Below are 23,590 nucleotides of genomic sequence, written 5' to 3' on the forward strand. Positions count from 1 at the left end.
TTTCAAAAGCTGATTTCTAAGCAGATATTTAGAAAATTTACTAAGGCTAATTTGTAGAAAGCAGGTATGGGTAAGCCAAGAAGGATGTCAAGAATGGCATCCAGGAGCGGTAGAAGCATTTCAGCGCATACACTACAGATGGTCTACAATCAGAGCATCTTGACCATATTTTCTTGACACGCTAACAGTTGCAGTAGCACACTTACTTTAATTTCATAAATAGTGACCTCTCATACTCCTGAGAAAGTAACATAACAGCAGCCATAATGTTACTGAACACCAACCTTTGGCAACGTTAAACATCCATCACTGTACAAAAATGCCGGGACAAAAAAGTAAACAAATCACTCCCGACAACATCCTGCTGGAAGTTACAGGCATTGAGATCGTGATTTCTTTGTCACACGAAATTAGTGATTCGTAAGGGAAAGAAATGTTCTGCCACTTAAACTATTTTCTCTCTTCCACAACACCAGTCACCACAACAAAGCTATCTTAACAGTCTTAGGTACAACATAAAACAGAATGTCAGAAATAAAAAATAAGTGATAGGGATGGATGAAAATGGTTACATGTATAAACGTAGAAACCGTGCAATTGCAGCACTAGTACCCTCACCTCCTGTCACCTCTGCCTCAATGCTCCTGGTAAACATTGATGGAACTAACCAATTGTCACCTCCTGCCACGTTTGCCTCAATGCTGCTGCTAAACATTGAAGGAATCAACCAATTGCAGAGGTGTATTTCCTTATATTCTTCAGATTTCCCCACCGCTCTCCATTGCACAACTTTGCTTTTGTGAGTGACGAGACCTCACTGAAGTCTTCTACCACACTTTTACTTCTAAAAAGAAAACTCAAGAACTCAATGTTAGGAATAAACGTCTTTTGAATATAGCTTAAACAAAGATTTATTCGGTGCTCATAAACACGCTCATACTGACAAAGACATCTAACTTAAAATTCGAATATTTTCACTACAGATCTGACTTAAATAACTTTTTCAATGGTGTTGCATTACATTAACTGAACCTACAAAGTACATGGTATTTCTGTCTACAAATAATTATACCACAATAAATGTTAGGAAACTTAAATTTTCATGACACTGTGAATATTAATCAAATCGGTAAATAAAAAACAGGAAAACAGCCATCAGCATTGATTTCACTGACATATATAACAATTATAGATGGGTCCACTCCGGTTACTATACCCAGTCAACTAGGGTTGGAAGGGTTTTATGCCAAACGCTACCCCCCCCCCCCCCCCCACCTCCCCCCAAAAAACGGGTTAGATTCAGTGTTGCCAATTCTCCGAAACAAAATAATCTGACTTTATCTATAAAAAAATAATTAAAAAAAAAAAAAAAAACAGAATAAAACTGAAATAAGACAAGGTGTATTACTGTGCAGTTTTATTTCTCCAATAATTATAATGTGTAAGTATCTAACCTTTCATGGGCTGTGGGTTAATACTTTTTGAGATACTCCTCCTGAGGGTCTGACAGCAACCAAGATGGTCATTTACTGTAAGCTGCCGTGTTTACACAAGCTGTCAAAGACTTTGTATGCCAGCTGCGAGAGGCACTGGATTTTGTTTCATTCTCTGTGTACAGTATGGCAATTCCTGAATGTCTTACACAGTCCTGGCGGTTATAGACAGTCCTTGTCAACTATTATGTTTACTTGTTCCTGGCACACCGGAGTTCGAATCTCGTACAATTGATGATCTGTCTCAGTCTTCACAATTATTGTAGTTCGGATGGCCAACACAGATTTTATTGACAAATGCCTGTTGACCTAAATTATAAGTAACTTTTGGTTTGGCTGCCACTTGCACGACAGTTTTTGTAAGTGACCATATACATAACAGCAAACTTTAACTTCTGATACTGAATAAATAACATTTTCCTTTTCTTAAATATTAACATACTACTGCTTATTTGAAAATGATCCATTTGCTACTGCAGCAGATGAATTTTAGTATTTGTCCAGCAAAATAACTGACACTGACAGAAGCAGAGAGTATAAAACACAAACTAGTAACAGCATGAAAAACTTTTCTGAGAAATGTATTAATATTTTGAAGAAAAGCAAAGCTTGACTACAATTAACAGCTTCAAGGGGATGTAGGGCACACAAGTTATACAGTTATGAAGAGAAAAGCAGAGGACAGACTAGGTTGGAGAGCTGTGTAAAACCAGACAATGGTAACTGAAGTAAGAAGGCAAAATATAGTTGTCACAGAAAGTCTGAACTGGCAATGGAGGCTGGAAAGAGATTGGAAATTTTTATCTCAATGGGTGATATTCTGGAAACCTGAAGAAACACTGATTGCAATTCATCATGATAAGGAGGGCAAAATTATTAGAGATGGAGAAATAGATCACATACAGCCATTTAAAAAATAAATAAATAAACTAAAAACCGAGGCACTCTTGTAGGAATCTTTTCCAGAAACTACAGGATTTCACAATTTAGGAAAAATCACAGTTTATACGGCAAGACGGGACTCTGAAGACATTTAATCCTTTGAGACCATTCACTCACAGCCTAAGAGTGCAAACCCTTTCCCTCTACCAAATCATACCACAGACACATGCCTGTACATCCTTGGCAACTGTTGTTACGTTTAAATTCAAATATATTTTCTTTGTTGCTTAGAATACTGTCACCTCACAACAAAATCCTTAATTGTCTTCTTCCTTATTTGTCTTTTAAATAATAAAAAATCACAAGTTTCCTTTTAGTGTGATCAACACATCATTTAGTGAATGTAGACAGACATCACTACATAATCAAAAACTTGAATCTAGAATTACATAGGAAAATTTTTCAGCCACACAGTATTAAAAAGATTGGCTGCCACTCATAATACTCCAAAAACTTATTTTTATTTGTGCTGGTACAATTTCCAATAACAAACAGTCACTCAAGTCATTGATAAATAAATAGAATAATTTAAAACAAAACTGAGGCACTTGACACATCTGCAGTTATTAAAATCTTCACCATTGTTATATTGTCTTTTGTTCCCCTTTCCCATTCCTTATTTCAGGCATCCAATAACCTGCTGAAGCTGACAATATTAAAAAAATGGAGCACAGGCTGAGTTTTGTGGTCAGGGTCTTTGGAACACCAGTGCAGCTTCCAGCAGTGTGCCAGTCCCGCAGCTCCCCAGCTCCAGGTGCCGAGTGTGCGCAGATGCTGGAAATGGTGTCACTCGTAGTCACCCTCTTCGTAACTATCATCTGTGATGTAGTCACCCTCTTCGTAACTATCATCTGTGATGAGTGCCCCGAGGGTGCCCTTCACCCTCAGGTCTGGCATCTGGGCACTAATTCTGTCCAGCACGTCTTGGTCTCCATCACAGTAGTCTATCTCCAGCTCTCTGTACAAGACAAGAGACATGATAATTATCAAGAACTGTCACAGTTAGTTTTTATTCTGTATAATATAAATACACTCAGCTGAAGCTTGCACTGGTTAAAGGAGACAAGTCAGATTACAGCTTCTACAAAAACTTATACGTGCTGTGTACAACATGAGGCAGGGGAGCACTTATTATTGAGGAATATGTTGTGCTGTATCAAATGTGAAAGCTATCAAAGAAGTCTTCATGAGGCTATAAACAAAATACTGGGATAGAGGGGCTGGCCAGTACTTACCTCAGCTCAGTACAGCCGATAGAAACACAAAAAACAACCGAAAATTTAAGTTCCTAGCTTTCGGAATAAATGTTCCTTCATCAGGGAGGAGAGAGGGGAAAGAAAGGGAAGAAGGGAAAGTGGATTTAGTTACTCACAACCCAGGTTATGAAGCAACAGGGAAAGGAAAACAGGGAGGGTAGCAAGGATGGATGGGGATAAGGAGTACGCTAGGGCGGGGAGGGGGAGGGATAGGAGGGTAGGGATGGGGGACTGTGAATTGCTGTTGGGAATGCACAACAATGAGGTGGAGAGAGGGTAGGGCAGCTAGGTGCAGTTGGGAAATTAGACAGTGGGCAAGGGAGAGGTGGGGGGGGGGGGGGGGGTGGCAAAAAAGGGCAGAAGTAAAAAGACTTGGTGTGTTGGTGGGCTGAGACTGTATAGTGCTAGAATGGGAACAGGGAAGGGTGAGAAAAATGACTAATGAAAGCAGAGGCCAGGAGGGTTATGGGAACATAAGATATACTGCAGTGAGAGTTCCCACCTGCACAATTCAGAAAAGCCAGTGTTGGTGGGAAGGATCCCTATGGCACAGGCTGCGAAGCAGTCACTGAATGAAGGATTCCGTGTTGGACAGCATGCTCAGCAACAGGGTGGTCCCCTCGATTCTTGGAGACAGTTTGTTGGTGGCCATTCATGCTTACAGACAGCTTGTTGGTTGTCATGCCCACATAGAATGCAGCACAGTGGTTGTAGCTTAGGCTGTAGATTACACGACTGGTTTCACAGGTAGCCCTGCCTTTGATGGGATAGGTGATGTTTGTGACTGGACTGGAGTAGGTGGTGGTGGGAGGATGTATGGGACACATCTTACATCTAGGTCTATGATAGGGATATGAGTCATGAGGTAAGGGGTTGGCAGCAGAGGTTGTGTAAGGATGGACAAGTATACTGCATAGGTTCAGTAGATGGCGTACTACCACTGTGGGAGGGATGTGAAGGATAGTGGGCAGCACATTTCTCATTTCAGGGCGCGATGAGAGGTAGTTGGAACTCTGGTGGAGAATGTAATTCAGCTGCTCCAGTCCCAGGTGGTACTGAGTTATGAGGGAAACTCTCCTCTGTGATCAGACAATGAGACTTCGGGGGGGGGGGGGGGGGGGCTGTGAGAGACTGGAAACATAAGGCATGGAAGATTTGTTTTTGTACAAGGTTGGCCTCCCAACGGACTGTGAAGGCCTCAGTGAGACCCACGGTATATTTCGAGAGGAACCACTCGTCACTGCAGATGTGATGACCACGTGTGGCTAGGCTGTATGAAAAGGACTTCTTGGTATGGAATGGGTGGCAGCTGTCAAAGTGGATTTATTGCATGTGGTTAGTAGGTTTCATATGTACAAATGTACTGATGTAGCCACCTTTGAGGTGGAGATCAACATCCAAGAAGGTGGTTTGTTGGGTTGAATAGGACCAGGTGAAGCAAATGGGTGAAAATCTGTTGAGGTTCTGGAGAAAAGTAGATAGGGTATCTTCACTCTTGATCCAGATCGCAAAGATGTCATCAATGAATCTGAACCAGGTGAGGGGTTCAGGATTCTGGGGGTTTAGGAAGAATTCCTCTAGATGGCCCATGAATAGGTTGGCATATGATGGTGCCATGTGGGTGCCCTTAGCCGTACCCTGGATTTGTTTGTAGGTAATGCCTTCAAAGCAGAAGTCATTGTGGGTAAGGATATAGTTGGTCATGGCAACTAGAAAGGAGGTTGTTGGTTTGGAGTCCATCAGGCATTGGGAAAGATAGTGCTCAACAGTGGTAAGGCCATGGGCATTAGGAATGTTAGTGTAAAGGGAGGTGGCATCAATAGTGATGACAGGGCACCGTGTAGCAAAGGGACAGGAACTGTGGAGAGTCGGTGGAGGAAATGGTCAGTATCTTTTATATGAGAGGGTAGGTTCCAGGTAATAGGTTGAAGGTGTTGGTCTATGAGAGCAGAGATTCTCTCAGTGGGAGCACAGTGAAAATAAGTGTTCGGCATCAATGGCCGGGAATTCCCTGGCGGGAAGTTTGGCAGCCAAGTGCAAGCCTTATTGAGTGCTACGCCACATTGGGCAACTTGTGCATTGAAAATGGGGATGAAATGATGATGATGATGGCATGACACCCCGTCCCTGAGGGGAGAAAATCTCCCACCGCAGCCAGGAATCGAACCTGGGCCCCCTTGCATTGCATTCCAATGCGCTGACTTTTCAGCTATTGGGGCAAACTGGAGGCACAGTAATTGGCCACAATGAGGTATCCTGGTTGGTTGGGTTTATGGATTTTAGGAAGCATGAAGAAGGTAGGAGTGCAGGGAATGGTGGGGGTATGCAGAGTGGTGGACTCTGGGGAGAAGTTCTGTGATAGGCCTAAGGATTTGAGTAGAGACTGGAAATCCTGCTAGATTTCCAGAATAAGGCGACTGTGGCAAGGTTTGTAGATGGATGTATCTGAAAGCTGGCAGAGTTCTTCTGCCAAGTAATCCTTGTGGTTCAGCAGTGGTGGTGACTTTGTCCACAGGTAGGATCATAAGGTCGGGATCAGTTTTTAGATGGTGCACTGTGGTTCTTTCTGCAGATGTAAGGTTAGTTTGCATGTTGAGGGATTTGGGGAACGATGGTGAGGTATAGTTCAAGTTTAAGAAATTCTGAAAAGTTAACAGGGGGTGATATGGGGGCAGCAGGAGTGGATCACAGTTGGATGGAGGAGTGAACTGAGTCAGACAGTTTAACATTGGTCTTTGGTTAAGTCTGATTGATAGTAGGGTTGGTGGCAAAAAAATGTTTCCACTGTAGGGACTGGGAGAAGGAGAGGTCTTTAACATGTCCTGCATGATTGAATTTTGGATTTTCCATTGTTCATGTTGAGTGTTATTTTTATACGAATATTTGCTGACTACAGGTGGAGAGCCACTTTCTAAATCACCAATACCATTCGACCATCCATATTTAAACTGAAGACGCCAATAGCCTGGAATACCTTCACACTTCACACTTGACCAGTATACAGCACAAATTTCATAAGTCTCGACAGATTTTTGCCACCTATAACAGTATTACACAGTGAATTTCATATCTGGCAACATTTTCAACTGTGCTGCTCATACCAAATTGCTAACTTCGAGGAATGGTACACAATGATGTACTGTGTGAGTCAGTGTTTCCCCAGCAATTTCACATTACATAAAAGGCAGATGTTACTTTCTGGATAGCCCTTGCACAAGCCACATTGACAGGTTATTCCATTTGCAGTCCCCCCCCCCCCTTCCCCCACCACACACGCACACACACACACACACACACACACCCCTATTGCCTAGACTACTGCACTAGTATGAATATAGTGTTACCTGAGGTTCACTAGTCTGCCAGGAAACTTTTCAAATGGTATGGCCCAGCAGATACATTCCCTGAGGAAAAGTCTGCGCAGCTCTGACATTTCAAGGATGCAGTTTACACTGGGTTTTAACTTATAAAATTTAATGTCACTGAATTCCAAAGCATGCAATGCTGGCAGCTTAGCTATGTATGACATTGCTTTTCCACCAAGACACTGACAATAAGTAATTTTCAATCTGAAACATAGCAAAATTATCTTTCTGTAAGGTTGATAACATTAAATATTTGAGCAGAATGTTTTTTAGTTATGTCTATTAAGATTTTTAGGATAATGTAACAGGAAGCTGTTGTCAATAGTTCAGGTCATTGTTAAATCAAATAACATTCTAAAAACAGCAATATTTTACCTATTTATAATCCATTATTAAGCATTTAGATGCACTAAAGATCATCATTTTGTGTGCACACATGCACCACGCACACACATGTGCATTGTGAAAAGGATACAGTAAGACACAGGGTGGTTATAATTAATCTTTCGCTACTTGGGCCAGTGATTCAGATGTTTGAATTAACTGGTGATTTGTGAATTGCTCACCGGAGAGGCCAACAGCCAACTGTGGCACAAATTGTTGAAGAAGTTATGTTGCTGTGGCTGAGAATGTTAGATGTGATGTGAAATCTTCAAGGAGTGCACAAGCAGTGTGACGACACCTGAACATCCCATGGTCCACCATTTGAATAATGCTGTGTACAATTATGAAATGGTATCTGCACAAATTTTCAGGCTGTTGTGGATGCAGGTGGTCATCACACTGTGCAAGTTTGTAACATGGAACCAAACAAGGTAAGCAGTTAAGAAATGTTACCCTCTCACATAGGAATGAAGATGGTTCTTCCAGTGGTTTATTTGCTGTTTGTCTTATGCATGTTCTTAACAAATGTTTGCACAAAGTTTCATCATCCAATGATCAGTCATTTTTCATGGGGACCTCTCAAGTAGTAAAAGTTTAATTATAAATACCTTGTACATACACAAGTTATCTACTACTATTACCAATATAGGTACAACAGTCTATAATATGGAGCAGTTGTAAATATCACATGACACTAGTTGTCCAATACACAATGTATGACACATTCAATATCTGCTTACATACATGGACAATATAAATGAAACAGCATTAGTACTCAAGATCAGATTCCACTATCGGTTTCCATACAGGGGAAGGCTGCGATATCTAACAAGCAGGACTATGGCGCCGTGACTCTCTAAAGAGCTTACAGACTGTATCTCCTTTCCTTCTTGTAATCAACCACTAAATGAAACCAAAAGCTAACTCCAAGATAAGACCTATAGGTATCATGTTAAGCCACCAAAGCCACATTTTTTGACATTTTATCATAACAAACACATTTTCAGACATTTTTTGATGTGGTGTGTGTTAGGTTTGCTGCATACTTAATGTTTTTCATGTTTTCAGCTCCAAGTCTGGAATGTTTAATGTTTTTTGTGCATATTCAATCTGTGGCCTTTATGAATTCACAATATGAAAGTTATGTAATATGCTGTCAAGGATTCTGTGTTATGTTTGGCTGACAAAAGCAAACTGAGCAGCCCCCATGTTGATTGAAGTCTTTGTGAAGCAAATGTACTGTATCTGTTGGTTTTCAAATTAACACTTATGTATTGCAAAAATATGCAGTTTATGTGATACACCACATTAAAGATCTCTGGAGAAGGCATCTTTTTAATAATTTTTTGTTGTTGTACTGAAGCATCAGGAAGTGTGACATCAGTGACCAAACATGCTACTGTGCATTGATCTGTTGATATTGCTTATTATACCCTTGCACAGATATGAACTGTTTTTTTTGTTCTCAATTGATCTTTAGACTGGGTATAAGTGCTCCCAGTTGCTTTAGTTTCCCTAAGATCGCATTTCAAATTTTTGCCTGATAAATTTTACACTGAATTCATGTGGTGCTACTTTCAGACTCATGATATGCTGTAGTTACTCACAATAAAATAAAATCCATAGGCACTCGAAAATGATGCATTACAAAAAGAAACTTCCTAATAACACACTTCATCCCTCAAACGCCATCAGGAAGTGAGGAAACTGTTGGTAACTACAGGTGATGGGACATGTTCTGCATGCTTATTTCCTTTAATTACTCATGGAAATCTCACTGGATGGTACCACTTATGCTACCACATTCTAGTGAAATATAGGATGCCATTTCTAACTTAGCATGTCTTTACAGCAGTGGATACAATAGCCAATGTCAGGAACAAAAAACTGTTTTGTGTTTAATATTAAATATTGGTTAATGACCCATCAAAGCACAATAGAAAAATACAGAGCCAGAGCTTCAATAACAAAGGTTTAGCCACTCTGTCGGTTCCCTTTCATCATAAGAAGCAGTACGTACAGTGATGGTACGAGACCCTTAGGCAGAATGAACAGAGCCTTCACAATGCCTGTAAGAGCTGTACTACATAGGACTTATGCAACACATTTATGACTTGGCTACTACAGGTTTGAAAAATGTCACTTGATGTCAACAGTACCAAAAGCATTTACACCCATGTGGTAAATATACAAAATATGTCCTGATGATTTCAATTCTGTAATTCGTTATTGAGAAATATATTTTAATACATCCTCTGGAGTGGTTCCACCTAAGACTATTTTATCACAAGCCGCCATCATATATTGATTACATAACGACTTGTAGAGTTCTTACACTTAAGGCTATCTGGAGCCATCAAGGGCATCCCGAGGTAGGAAATCGGAGACACAATGCAGAGAGAGCAGGCAAAAGCAGTAGCATTTAATTTACCGGTGATAAACAGTAACCCTAGAGCTGTGCAAATTGCAGATGCTCTTAATGCTGTCCCACCGGAGAAGTTTAACTTCAGGGAATTAACTGGTAATTCCATCCACCACCTAGATATTGTCGTAAGGCATCATTGTAAAAGATGCTCATGAAAAGGCATATCTTAGCAGCGGCGGCGAACTCAATACTTGTTCCTGAGAACTGACACGTCTGTGGGTTTACAGAGGTTAGAGTGCTACTACAACAGTCCCCACCCAGAGGAGGGCAGAGGGTGGGGCCGAGTGACGTAAAACACTGTTTTTTCTGGGCATAATAGGAGTGGCAGTGACATTTAGCTTTCAGCTGAATGCTGTTGATACTAAACTGGAGTTTGTTAATGTAAAATCCAGAAGGATCCCTGCCTACCAAGTAGGAGTAGGGGAGGAATCTAAATGTGGTTAGTCAGAGGCAGCCTGGAGGTATAGAATGACTTGCCAGATTGGACAAAGCTCATTAAATGCAGGTGAATTGGTGGGTCGATTATAGGAAGGGAGAAATGGTGCACCACCACGATTCTTTAAAAATGTTAGGATTAGTTTTCAGTGTAGTAGTAGGAGTGATCACAAATAAATAGTATTGATCAGACTCCTGAATTCCATGAGTCTCCTGCTGCAAGCATCCTGTCGTGCCCCAAAATCCACGTGTCTCATAGATGCCCTGTGACAGTGTTTGGCACCGATCCGAGTTGTCATCCTGTCTTCACTAGGAATTTGTCTTTCTGCATTTGCTCCTTACCATTTGGAAATTGCAGATGGACCCTCCCTATTCTGTGTCTGGACATGACACTGTACCTGCTTAACAAAATCTTCAGAAAACCTTATGAATTCTCATACTGTGTAAAACATCTTTTCTCTAAGCCACTTTTATGTAGTGGTTTTGAACACGCATATGCCTTTATTGGCAACAAGTTATATAATTGTAAACCCACATATGTGACAATGAGCCAAGTTTTGTTATGTCTGGCAGCTAGGATGTCAATCTGATTTTTAATGAATGAGCAAATAGTGAGAGTAAAGGCTTAAACAGTCAAATACACTAGTTCAACAGCTACCTGAAAAACATGTACAAGAAGTCATCTTGGGAATGTGGCTCTCTGGGTTTAATGTCCTGTCGACATCGAGGTCATTAGAGACAAAGCACAAGCTCAGACTGTGTCAAGGATGGGGAAGGAAATTGGTTGTGCCCTTTTGAGGACACTAGGGCATTAGCCTGAAGTGATTTAGGGAAACTTAAATCTGGATGGCAGGACTTGGGTTTGAAACATCGTCCTCCCAAATGCAAGTTCAGAGTGCTAACCACTGCGCCACCATGCTCGGTGTGGCTCTCGCAGGCCTCCAAAGTTAAGTCCTTCGTCCATTGATTTTGCCACTGCATATCAACAATATTTCATTTGTGGTCTACCAGGTGTGATCAAAAAGTAATGGGAATTTTCACTTTCCTTAAATAATCTTTATTTATTCATAAACTTCAACTTTGTCCCCTTCTAAGAAATTCTCCCTCAGGTACAATATAGCTGTGGCAGCAATTTTGCCAATCTTTGAAGCACTTCTGAAACTCTTTTCATTATGATCTTCAGTGATTCTGTTTTTAACTCATAAATGGTGGCAATTACATTCTTTCAAGTTTATCTTCTGCCCAGAGAATAGCAAGAAGTTGCTGGCACAAATACAGTGGCTGAGGCAACACAATGGTTTTGTTTTTTGAAAAAAATTAGAACAAACACTGAAGTGTGAGCAGGGAGTATTATTGTGATGAAATTTCTGTGCATGGTTTTGTCACAATTGTGGTTGTTTTCTTCGGATCTCATGATGCAAACATTGCATAACTTCCAGGTGGTATTCCTTATTGACCATATGACTCTAAGGCAGGAACTCATGATGTGCTATCCCATTGTAATTGAAGAAAACAGCGAAGAACCTTCACACGTGATCAAAATTGTCAATTTTTTTTTTCTGTTTCGTCTCTTTAGCAGTTTCCATTGGAACAACTGCATCTTGGCTTCAATGTCATATCCATGTATGTGTGTCTTATCACCTGTTATAAACACCTTTAGAAGTTCCGGATTGTTAAAACTCAATTCATCAGTTCCTGGGTGACGTCCACATGATGCTGTTTTTGGTTGAAATTCAACAATTTTGAAACAAACTTTGCTGCTACATGTTTCGTGCCCAAAACATCTGAAAGAAACTACTTGGCATGAGCCAAAGGAACACAGCATCATCTTATGGTGATTCAGCAATTTTCCACAACCATTTTCTTACCTCTTCCACATTGTCATTAGTAACTGATGTGTTAGGGTGTCCAAGGTGATCATTGTCTTCTAGACCCCCTTTGAAACATTTATATCACTCACTCTTATCTTATTCATAGCAGATTCACCAATAGCCACAGTCGGCATTTGAAAAAAATGGCTCTGAGCACTACGGGACTTAACATCTGAGGTCATCAGTGCCCTAGAACTTAGAACTATTTACACCTAACTAACCTAAGGACATCACACACATCCATGCCCGAGGCAGGATTCGAACCTGCGACCGTAGCAGTCGCGCAGTTCCAGACTGAAGCGCCTAGAACCGCTCGGCCACCGCAGCCGGCCAACATTTGAAATGTAATGCTGCACTTTATTCCATTTCTCAAGCACAATTTAATGCAAATTCTTTGAGCCACCAATTTTAAAAGTAAAAATTGACCCAGCACTTAAAAACACATATAGCCTTTTTAACTGTCAATAATAAACTGAATATTCAAAACAGATGAAAATGCAAACATACATCAGGAATATAGGTACGAATAAGGAAAAAAAATGACAATCAGATGCAAAAAGACCATGAAATTTAAAGATTCCCATTACTTTTTTATCACATCTTGTATTTTCATAACCACCAGGTACACACTGATACTGATGATGTCAGGTTGTATTTAACCATCAGCCCTAACAACATTGCTACTATCGTATCAAGTATTAATGACAAGAAGAATGAAATTTCCATTCTGCAATGGAGTGTGCAAAGATACGAAACTTTCTGGCAGATTAAAACTGTGTAGTCTATCAATAGAGCACTTGCCAATGAAATGCAAAGGTCCCAAGTTAAGGGATGTGTAACACCACTAGACATGTCTCACACTCATACCATGTGTCTTCCTTACTTTGCACACTACACAGTTTCCAGAGGATGTTTTCTTAATGGCACTGGGAGGGGGGGGGGGGGGGATAAATCTAGCAAAATGTGCCCAATTTGCTACTTCCAGTGTAATTGGAAATTCCAGTGGGGCCATCCATGTTTAGGGTAGTCTGGTAGAGTGACCTGCTCTATTATGTCCTCAGTTGAATTCCAAACTGATTGATACATGATTTTTTTCCTATCACTTAGTTTAGTATGATAGAGCAATTGAAAATTCCAATGTCCATATGCTTTGGCATATCTTCTCATGGGAGAGAGGAGAGATGACAAATTGCTGATCCTGTCTGTTACTGCATTCAACTGTATTAACTGCTTGGGCCTTATGGACTGGGGTTTTGGTTTTCCTGTCAGTTTTTCCTGTTGCTGTTGTACTGACATCTGTATGGATAGTTCACAGAATATTTACTTCTTTTTTATCTATCCACTCCAGAGCCATGAGCTCATGTGAAAATAACACAAGAGCCTCTTCTTTTGTAGTTTAGATTTTTGGAACTGGTCTGCCATATTTCACCTAGTAGATCTAACTGTCCCTATGGCATTTGTGCCTCTTTCAGTAAGCCTCGCAAAAAATTACCGGGAAACTGGGAATTGTAACAGTTGTCAGCACATACTGTATGACCATTGTCCACATATAGTTGCATGAGGTCCATAACAACAGCTTCTCTAATCAGCATTTCTTTATTGCATGACTCAGGTTGTTTTTCCTTCTTTTTTTTCAGGATAAATATCAAATCCCAAACAATAGCCAGTATCTGACACTCATATTTTGAAGACTTTTATTCAGAAATATGCCCCTTTTTTGAGGACTGAATTGGACATAGCAGAGTCTACCTCTGAATTTCATGAGGCTTTCATCAATTGCAATATCTTCTTCAGGATAATAAACACTTCAGAAATTTTGTTTGAGGTGGTCAATAAGAGGCTGAAACTTGTTCAGTTTGCAGGGTCAACATTTTCATTATTTACAACATGAATGAACTTAACAATATTTAAGAATCTCCTATATGGCATGACATCAGAATTAGAAAGGAGTATGAATTGATTTTTTTTAAGGACAAGTATGACCAGAGTCTTTGTTTCTGCACCTGTGCCATAAGAATACATAAAGTAAAATATGCTTCAATTTCATCTGGAAACCAAGCAGTGTTTGATTTCCAAGTAGGACATTTTTTAATAACAATCTGTTGCATGTCTATTTGCTTCTACTGTTACATCATCCCAGAAAGACATATGAACCATTTTTCTGTACATATCTAATGGCATTAGTTTTTGAGCGAGTTGTCTCTGACCACTAGGACTACTGTCACTAGAACAAAAAAAAAAAAAAAAAAAAAAAAAAAAAATGAAATTTTAGGTTTATCCTGCTTTATTCCCATTTCCATTTTTCTACCTTATGTTTTCTAGCAACACTCACACCTGTTGCTGCAATGTCTCTCTTACTATATGTTTGATTTGCCTCACTGTCATCACTAGTATCATTTACATAGCTGTCACTTTTTTTTCAACAGAGTTTCAATTTCCTCATCTGAGAGAAACTTCTTACAGTACAGCACTGCATGCTACTTCAGAGCTGGTGAAAAATCCGGATAACGATTGCTTATAACTTCTGGTAAACCTTCCGGGATGTAAGGTCGTGGTCCATGAAACTCTTCAACTCGTAACGTTTCGTCCAGAGCTGTGCTGGACATCTTCAGAGGGGTGTTTCTCCTCCGGTGAGTCTTGCTGACTGACGGGTCGGACGTCTGAGAGCGACTTATATATCGTAGAAAGTGGGCGTGGCCAGAGTTACACGTGTTATGCAGAGATAATCTTTGTCAGAGATAAAACTGTCTAGCAATTCTGTAGTGCTACTGTCCAAATATCACTAAGTTTTACGGTCTCTTCTTTCCGATTAAAATTATCCCTATGTTTATATATTTCAATTGCTTCTCTACAAAGCCGTGGGTAATAGTTCGCCGTCGTAGATAAAATTTTTGTTTCATAAAACTTCACTTGATGATTTCCTGACTGAAAGGCGTGTTCTGCTACGGCCGATTTGTCTGTTTCTCCTAATCGGCAAAGACTTCTGTGTTCTTTTAACTGTGTATTTACGATTCTCTTCATTGTTCCAATATAAACTTTACCACATGTACACGGAATTTTATATATGCCACTGGCTGATAGAGGAGCGCGTTTTTCTTTTACAGACCAGAGAACATGACAAATTTTCTTCATCGGTCTAAAAACAGGTCTAATATCATGTTTACTTAAAATCTTTCCAATCTGATCTGTTAGTTTCTTTATAGAAGGGAGAGAGACTGTATTCTTCCATCGTTTTTCGGGCTTGTCCTTAGGCTTTCTGTTGTTTGGGTGCAGTATTCTGCTTACTTCTTTCTTTGAGTAGCCATTTTTCTCAAAAGCGTGCTTCAGATGTTTTAATTTGGCGTCTAGATACTCCGGCATGCAAATCCGTCTGGCTCTGTCAACAAGACTTTTAATCACACCTCTCTTTTGTTGCAGATGGTGGTTAGAGTTTTTATGTAAGTATCTGTCTGTGTGCGTTATTTTTCAGTAGCACTACAGAATTGCTAGACAGTTTTATCTGTGACGAGATTACGATCAATAGTTAAGTTTTACCTCTGACGAAGATTATCTCTGCATATCACGTGTAACTCTGGCCACGCCCACTTTCTACGATATATAAGTCGCTCTCAGACGTCCAAACCCATCAGTCGGCAAGACTCACTGGAGGAGAAACACCCCTCTGAAGATGTCCAGTGCAGCTCTGGATGAAACGTTTGATTTTGTAAATCATGGAATTCTTTTAGATAAGCTAAATCATTATGGTTTGAGGGGGGCAGTGCACAAATGGTTTAATTCATATTTAACTGGAAGAATGCAGAAAGTTGAAATAAGTGATTCATGTAATGTTAAAACAACAGCTGATTCCTCAAACTGGGGGGGAGCTATCAAGTACGGGGTCCCACAGGGTTCGGTCTTAGGTCCTTTACTGTTCTTGATATACATTAATGACTCACCATTCCGCATTGATGAAGATGCAAAGTTAGTTCTTTTTGCTGATGATACAAGTACAGTAATAACATCCAAGAACTAAGTGACCTAATTGTAAATGATGTTTTTCACAAATTATTAAGTGGTTCTCAGCAAACGGACTCTCTTTAAATTTTGATAAAACACAGTATATACAGTTCTGTACAGTAAATGGCACAATTCCAGTAATAAATATGGACTTTGAACAGAAGTCTGTAGCTAAGGTAGAATTTTCAAAATTTTTAGGTGTGGCCATTGATGAGAGGTTAAACTGGAAGTAACACATTGATGGTCTGCTGAAATGTCTGAGTTCAGCTACGTATGCTATTAGGGTTATTGCAAATTTTGGTGACAAGAATCTCAGTAAATTAGCTTACTATGCCTACTTTCATTCACTGCTTTCGTATGGCATCATATTCTGGGGTAATTCATCGTTGAGTAGAAAAGTATCCATTGCTCAAAAACGTGTAATCAGAATAATTGCTGGAGCCCACCCACGGTCATCCTGCAGCCATCTATTTAATGATCTAGGGATCCCCACAGTAACTTCACAGTATATATATTCACTTATGAAATTTGTTGTTAATAATCCTATCCAGTTAAAAAGTAATAGCAGTGTGCATAGCTATAACACCAGGGGAAAGGATGATCTTCACTATGCAGGGTTAAATCTGACTTTGGCGCAGAAAGGGGTAAATTATGGTGCCACAAAAGTCTTTAGTCACCTACCAAACAGCATCAAAAGCCTGACAGATAGTCAACCAACATTTAAAAATAAATTAAAAGAATTTCTAGATGACAACTCCTTCAACTCACTGGCTGAATTTTTAGATATAAATTAAGGGAGGAGAAGTATAAAAAAAACAAGCTTAAACATTAGTGTCATGCAATATTTTGTGTAATGCAATATCTTGTACAGACATCTTTTATTAACCTGACACGTTCCACATCATTACGAAGTGTCGTATTCATGATCTATGGAACAAGTATTAATCTAATCTAATCTAATCTAATCTAAGCTGAAGAGTTTCATGGACCACAACCTTACATCCCGGAAGGTTTACCAGAAGATATGTCATTCGGTCATGAAAGCCTTCATACTATGATTGCTTATAACTTGCAAAACTCAAAAGAAAATGAGTGTGTTATACGTCAGTAAACAGATCACTTTTTCAGTTTTCCAAAGGTATCCACAAAAGCCCGGAAGGTATGTCATACCATCTGTTGACAGAAAAGAAGAAACACTGAGAGGCAGCTATAACTCTTCAAACCGTCTTAACAGCCAGCAATGTAATAACGGACTTGAAACCTGCACCTAGGTGTGAACCAGCTGTATAAGCCAATGGATTAATAAGCATCAATGTAGTACTGAGTCAAATGGTTTTCAAAGTCAAGATGTGCGGTATCCACCCGACTGCATCAATCAGTTGCTTTCCAAGCGTCGCATGGGAAAACATTTCTGGCATTCACGCTTGTCAGCACGGAAGATCATTCTGTTCGAGATAACTCATTAGATTTGAGCACAAAACATGTTTTAAAATTCTGCAATAGGCAGATGTTAGAGATATCAGATGGCAGCTTCATGAATCAATTCTGCCACCGATCACACGGACAGTGTGACCTGTGCTTTCTTCTAAGTAACGGGCCGCTTCTTGTTCGAGTGATCTATACAGTAGATTACACTAAAGGAGGGACTATCTCATACACAAATTCTGTTTAGAATCAGGGATTCCACTGGCCCTGGAATCAGTTCGATGCTAGCAATTTCAGCTGTTTCTTGATGACACTTACCCTAATCTTCTTGGCAAGCGTGTGGCAATAGAACTGGGAGAGCCCTCCTGTTATTTCCTTTATGAAAGACATTTTAAACTGCAATTTATCATTTCTGCCTTTGCTCTGCTTCACAAAGTTTGAGTTACTGTGTCACCAACAAGTCTCCAGGCACTAACTTTGGTGCCACTAATAGCCTTTTCATTTGACCTAGATTTTGTTTGAGTTCTTTCAATCAGATCCCACCACAGTCGTTGTTGAGCTACAAGTGTGACTGAAGAACCAAGTGCAATAGTGAGAAAAGTTTTAAGACTGTAAATTGTGAAAGCTATGTTGTAAACAATCTTTTTTTTTTTCAAAGGGTATTTCTGGGGTGTAATGGGGGACCGGGGGCGGGAGGGGGGAGGGGGGTGGAGTCTGCATCCTGGCCCCCTTGACTTACCACTGACATTGTCTGATATGACAAGGAGGTCGTGGACAATTTAGATTAACGATAAGAATGTCTAGAAATACTAGTATAACAATTTGTCTAGAATAGCAGTGAATAATTCTTTACTGCCAGTCATGACGATAATATGAGAATGCTACCTGAATTCATACAAACCTAAGGAAAAATGTAAAATTATAAATGGTTTAAAAAATTGACAGTAACGTATTGTGGTCATTCCAAAGACTTAAGTTTGTATAGAAAGTTGGTTCTGGTTTACTGATCTTCAGTATTATGTCAGATTTAAAACCAATGGAGGTGGGATGAAATGGGGCAGTAACATGTAATTTTCCCTGCCTACACTCATTTCTGAACATTATCAGGCATAGCAGCAGAATCTGAAAGGGTGCAAAGCAACTGTTTTTGACTACTGTTATGCAGAATGGCTGTGGCAGAAGTGAGGACACTAAAAGTTGTAGAAAGCTGTGTTCCGAAGAGGGGGAAGGGGCATCTCGAATGCTCTGGAAGATTCACATAGGAATTCTTCCTGTGAAACTATATAGGAAGGTGCAGTTTGAGAGAAGATCTGACCCTGGGCAACAGTAAAATAGACTTTCCTGCCATTGGCGGGGAGAGGCATGCAACTGTCAGTAAAAATATTGTTACAATAAGATAAATACTTCCTAAAAGTCTTGCTAGAGTTGCTCTGACTAACTGTAAGTGTTAGTCACCACTGGAGCTAATAAAAGTGTTTTAATTATGGCTGTTATGCAGAGTGATGTATCTGACATCACTTGTTGCTTAAGGCAGACCATGACGAGCTTCGGCTGAGAGTAGACAGTGTCACTTAAGGCAGTACAATCTCACTGATGCTCTAAGCTGAATTTGTAGTTTATCTGGTGTCACAAATTAAAACCATATATGCTGATGCCAGTCTACTGCATCATCTCTGAACTGCATTGGTACGTAGAGCTATGGACACAATTTTGCAGTGTATATTGTGGTAGATAATGACAGTTGCCAGGCACAACTGAGTGGGGAAACATGATAAAGTTCCTTCTGGCAGCATATTTCATACAGGCATCTCTGAATGAATGGGTGTAATGACTGCCTGTTGGCTTATCTTCCACTGATGTCGTTAGTTTGTAGTGATCAATTTGGGGAGACAATTACTCAGAAATAGTGGTTCCATGAAGGCTCATCAGATTCTAATGTGAAGCATATATATTTTTGATTTGGAATATGATACATATGCGTACCAATAATAGAAATTGCTGAATGGAAAAATATGTGAAATATCGGAAAGGCTACCAGTTACCTGATGGTGTAATAGTGAGGGATGTGCTGCACAATTATTCACTGAACCGCAAATGATGTTCGCCAACATAAAAAATTTAGTTAGGTGAAGAATTAGTATACCCAGCTGTTTCGATGTTTGTTTTATGTATGCTCATGTATCACAAGATTGACGAGCACAGCGTATCTGCAATCTGGGACAACGACAGACATTTTAAACCCATTTGCAGTGGAAGGTAATGTGTCTGCCGTTGTTCAGGCATGCGGAGGTGGGTATGTAAAGGTTTCTGTGGTCACTATTAGTTATCTATTCTATTGGCCTGGCCCTGTTGTTGCATCTGGAGGCAGCAGGCTCTTTTCCCCAAGATGTGAAGTTGATGCCAGCTGTAAATTTCAAACACTAATTATGAAAGAAAATAAATTCACGTGCTGTATTTCACCCCTACTGTAAACATAAAACTTAATACTTTACTGTGGTGTACAACTTTAACCAAGTTCACAATAAAGATTGGTCTTTTCCATTTGCACTAAATAGAGGAAATAACCCATCACTCTTAGCGAAAGCGGTAGGTTACTTCTCAGTGGTACTTGCTAGTTTGGCAGCTTATTCCACGACACCGTGTCCTGCCTTCGAGATGTGGTGTGAGCCACAGAAGAAGAGTGGCTGTGACAGTGCCTATGACACCATGGGGAGAAGAGAAAACCTGTTATCTGCATGTTATTTGGAATCTGTTAACTAAGACAGATCGTTTGTGGTAATAGTCAATATCAATGTATCTGTGAAGGTCCGCATAATGAACCAACTTTGTTATGCACGATCATTGTAAATGAGAGTGTACGATACATAGTTCATGAGAAGCATTTATTTATTTCTATAATTGCATGCTGGAGTGCACTTTTAACTTCCAGTGGTAACTGTATCGAACAACAGTAAGTCATAGCTCTTTAGCAAACTTACTTTACATTGCCATCCGATATCACAATAAGGAAGGAGCAGAATATCACAACCTATAGATGACACACACAAACATTTAACATAAAATGGTTAACACTAGCTTCTGAGCATTTTGATCATTTTACAGTAAGAGTAAGCTTACACGCTCAGGGTAGCAGTCAGTATACTAGCTTAGTTGAGGACACAGGGCCTCAACAAAACATTGTTTTCATTAGTCACATTGGGTACCTATTTTCTGGCTACCTGACCTCTTCCCCATCCTGTAATTTCATTTAAAGTGTTCACTTGTCCCACTGCGATGTGAAGCAGTTGCGCAGTGAATGAAAGACAGGTGAGTTTGCACACTGCAGTGTACCTGACGTGCATCGGCTTGTAGAAATGAGCAATGCTTTAGGCCACAACTGTGGGTGCCTGTAGCTTAAACTGACACCAATGCATGAAGTTCTTTCTGTACAGACTCTTTGTGTGTGCTGGTTTTCACCTACCTCTCACGGACAGAAGTCGACAGTATAATAAGAGACAGGTAACTAAGTTACAAGCATCTATTGGAGAACAAACACACTATCGTGTTGCTCACACTTACGTATCCAGCTTTTTGAGTTGGCGGAGTGGCTCAAAAAGAGCGTCCGTGTGTCCCTCGCATCTGAGCAGTTCAAGTTCTTGCAGATCAGGGCAGTGCTCCGCCACAGCACACACCGTCTTCTGCTCCACAATGTAACTCAGCTGGAGCTGCTGTAGTTTCTGCAATCGTCCATTCCTAAAGGGACAAACAGCTGTGTACTACAATTATAGTAAAAAATGCAATATACACAAACTATCTAATGCATAATGTCGGAATCTCTGTGATGCTTTTCTCAGAAAATACAGTCATCTGTAGGGAGGTCGCAGGCCCAGAACATAGTAGCACAATACAGGAAGACTGCAGAGCATTGGTGATGTGTATAGGGACGGGGAGGTAATAGTGAATGTAAATAAATGTAACAAAATATATGTAAATAAGCAGAGAGACTGATTAATGTCTGATAATGCTACTGGTGATAAATCAATGAAAATGTTACCAACAACACAATATTCAAGCATATCCATGTAGCACAATGTAAAACGCAGTACCTCACACCAAAAAAACCACAACAACAACAACAACTTGTTCTGCTCTGACTTTCAGTTACGACATGGTAGTAAAATTTCAGTTCCTGAATATTACGTTCCAATTCCACCCCTCTGTTGTTCCACATTTCTTATTATTTATTCATGTGGTGTTTTTTTTTCCTAGTTTTGTGTGTCACAATGTGGGAAGTATTTTGATGTTTAGCAGATCCAGAACTTATACAAAAGTATGCACATGGAAAAAATAAAAATCCTAATGAAAGTTACAACTCTCTGATAGAATAACCATGCCCCAAGACAACATTTGTTTTCACAACTGCTAATGAAGTTGCAGCATATTATACTTCTTTAGTTTCTAACTGTGCTAATTTTGGCAGCCTGCGGACCCTACATAGGCTAGGATTTGATCCGGGAGCTTTCACACTTTCAATACTGGAGGAAATGAATATCAGGAGAATTTGTGCAGCTGACATTATTGTTACTACATTTGAAAATCATGTTAGCCTTAGAGGACAAAGTAAAGACTACTTCAGGATGAAGAGGAGAATGAATACGATTTGCAGCAGTTCACCCAGATAAGGTAAGACCTAATACAAAACACCCTCATCCATCATTTTTAACAGCCCTCAGCACGGGTACAGATGAGCTTCTGTATCGGGCTGGGGCCCCTACTGGTTCAAAGGAACTGTCCCAGCCAGTTGCTGTTACTGTCCCCCTGGCTGGTACTGAGCACCATCCCATGCTGTGAGGAGGGATGCTGGGGTTGCATCACGTCAATCACCCCTCCAAGGTGAGAGGACTGCAGTAAATGGAAATGAGTGTGTGGCATTGTGGGGCCAGGAGTCCCCCATTCGCGGAGGTTGGGTCGCCGGGGCAAGTGCGTATTGCATTCGACACCACATTGGGCGATTTGCATGTCAGAGATGGGGATGAAATGATGATGATGATGACAACACAACACCCAGTCCCTGAGTGGAGAAAATCTCCTGCCCCAGCCAGGAATCGAACCCTGCCACACTGAACACTCGGTTAACAGGGGCAGACAGGACTGCAATAATCCTATGTCACCTCTCATACCGTATCAGCTCTTCGGCGGCCACTACTGTCATTATTCAGCTCGCCTGCTCTGGTGCCCAGTGGCACGGTCAGACATCGGACACATCAGGGTCGACATGTGAATATGACAGAAAGTGCAACCTTGAGAGACTCACGAGCAATGTATCCAATATAACCCCAGAACAGAGTGCACACAACTACATTCTGTTATTCTGTGTCCTCGTGTTAACTCAACTCTGCTCTCAGGACTCTTTGGATTGTATTGGATTCAGCCTGGCATCACACTTGGCCTGTGAATGGAACTTCTACATTTCTTTCTCATTAAAGTGATTTACACTTTAGGCATGTACAGTACTGGCCATTAAAATTGCTGCACCACAAAGATGACGTGCTACAGTCGTGAAATTTAACAGACAGGAAGCAGATGCTGTAATGTGCAAATGATTAGCTTTTCAGAGCATTCACACAAGGTTGGCACTGGTGGCGACACCTACAACGTGCTGACATGAGGAAAGTTTCCAATCGATTTCTCATACACAAACAGCGGTTGCCCAGCATTGCTTGGTGAAACGTTGTTGTGATGCCTCATGTAAGGCGGAGAAATGCGTACCATCACATTTCTGACATTGATAAAGGTCAAATTGTAGCCTATCGCGATTGCAGTTTATCGTATTGCGATACTGCTGCTCGCGTTGGTCGAGATCCAATGACTGTTAGCAGAATATGGAATCGGTGGGTTCAGAAGGGTAATACAGAATGTCGTGCTGGATCCCAAAGGCCTCGTATCACTAGCAGTCGAGATGACAGGCATCTTATCTGCATGGCTGTAACGGATCGTGCAGCCACGTCTCGATCCCTGA

At 40.4% G+C, this 23,590-nt stretch overlaps 1 protein-coding gene across 3 annotated transcripts in view; it reads right to left on the minus strand.

Moving 5' to 3' along the window:
- Window positions 1-868: 868 nt before the first annotated feature.
- Window positions 869-23,590, minus strand: part of LOC126291882 (F-box/LRR-repeat protein 17-like) — a 74,709-nt gene continuing 51,987 nt past the window's right edge. For all 3 annotated transcript variants that reach the window (XM_049985606.1, XM_049985608.1, XM_049985607.1), the window contains exons 6-8: window positions 21,151-21,324; window positions 7,036-7,260; window positions 869-3,393 (exon numbers count right to left, since the gene is read on the minus strand). In XM_049985606.1, coding sequence (XP_049841563.1) covers window positions 3,222-3,393; window positions 7,036-7,260; window positions 21,151-21,324 — 571 coding nt within the window. In that variant the 3' untranslated portion in view covers window positions 869-3,221. The remainder of the gene's footprint in view (window positions 3,394-7,035; window positions 7,261-21,150; window positions 21,325-23,590) is intronic.

This window comes from Schistocerca gregaria, chromosome 9, assembly GCF_023897955.1.
Source record: "Schistocerca gregaria isolate iqSchGreg1 chromosome 9, iqSchGreg1.2, whole genome shotgun sequence".
Lineage (NCBI taxonomy): Eukaryota > Metazoa > Arthropoda > Insecta > Orthoptera > Acrididae > Schistocerca > Schistocerca gregaria.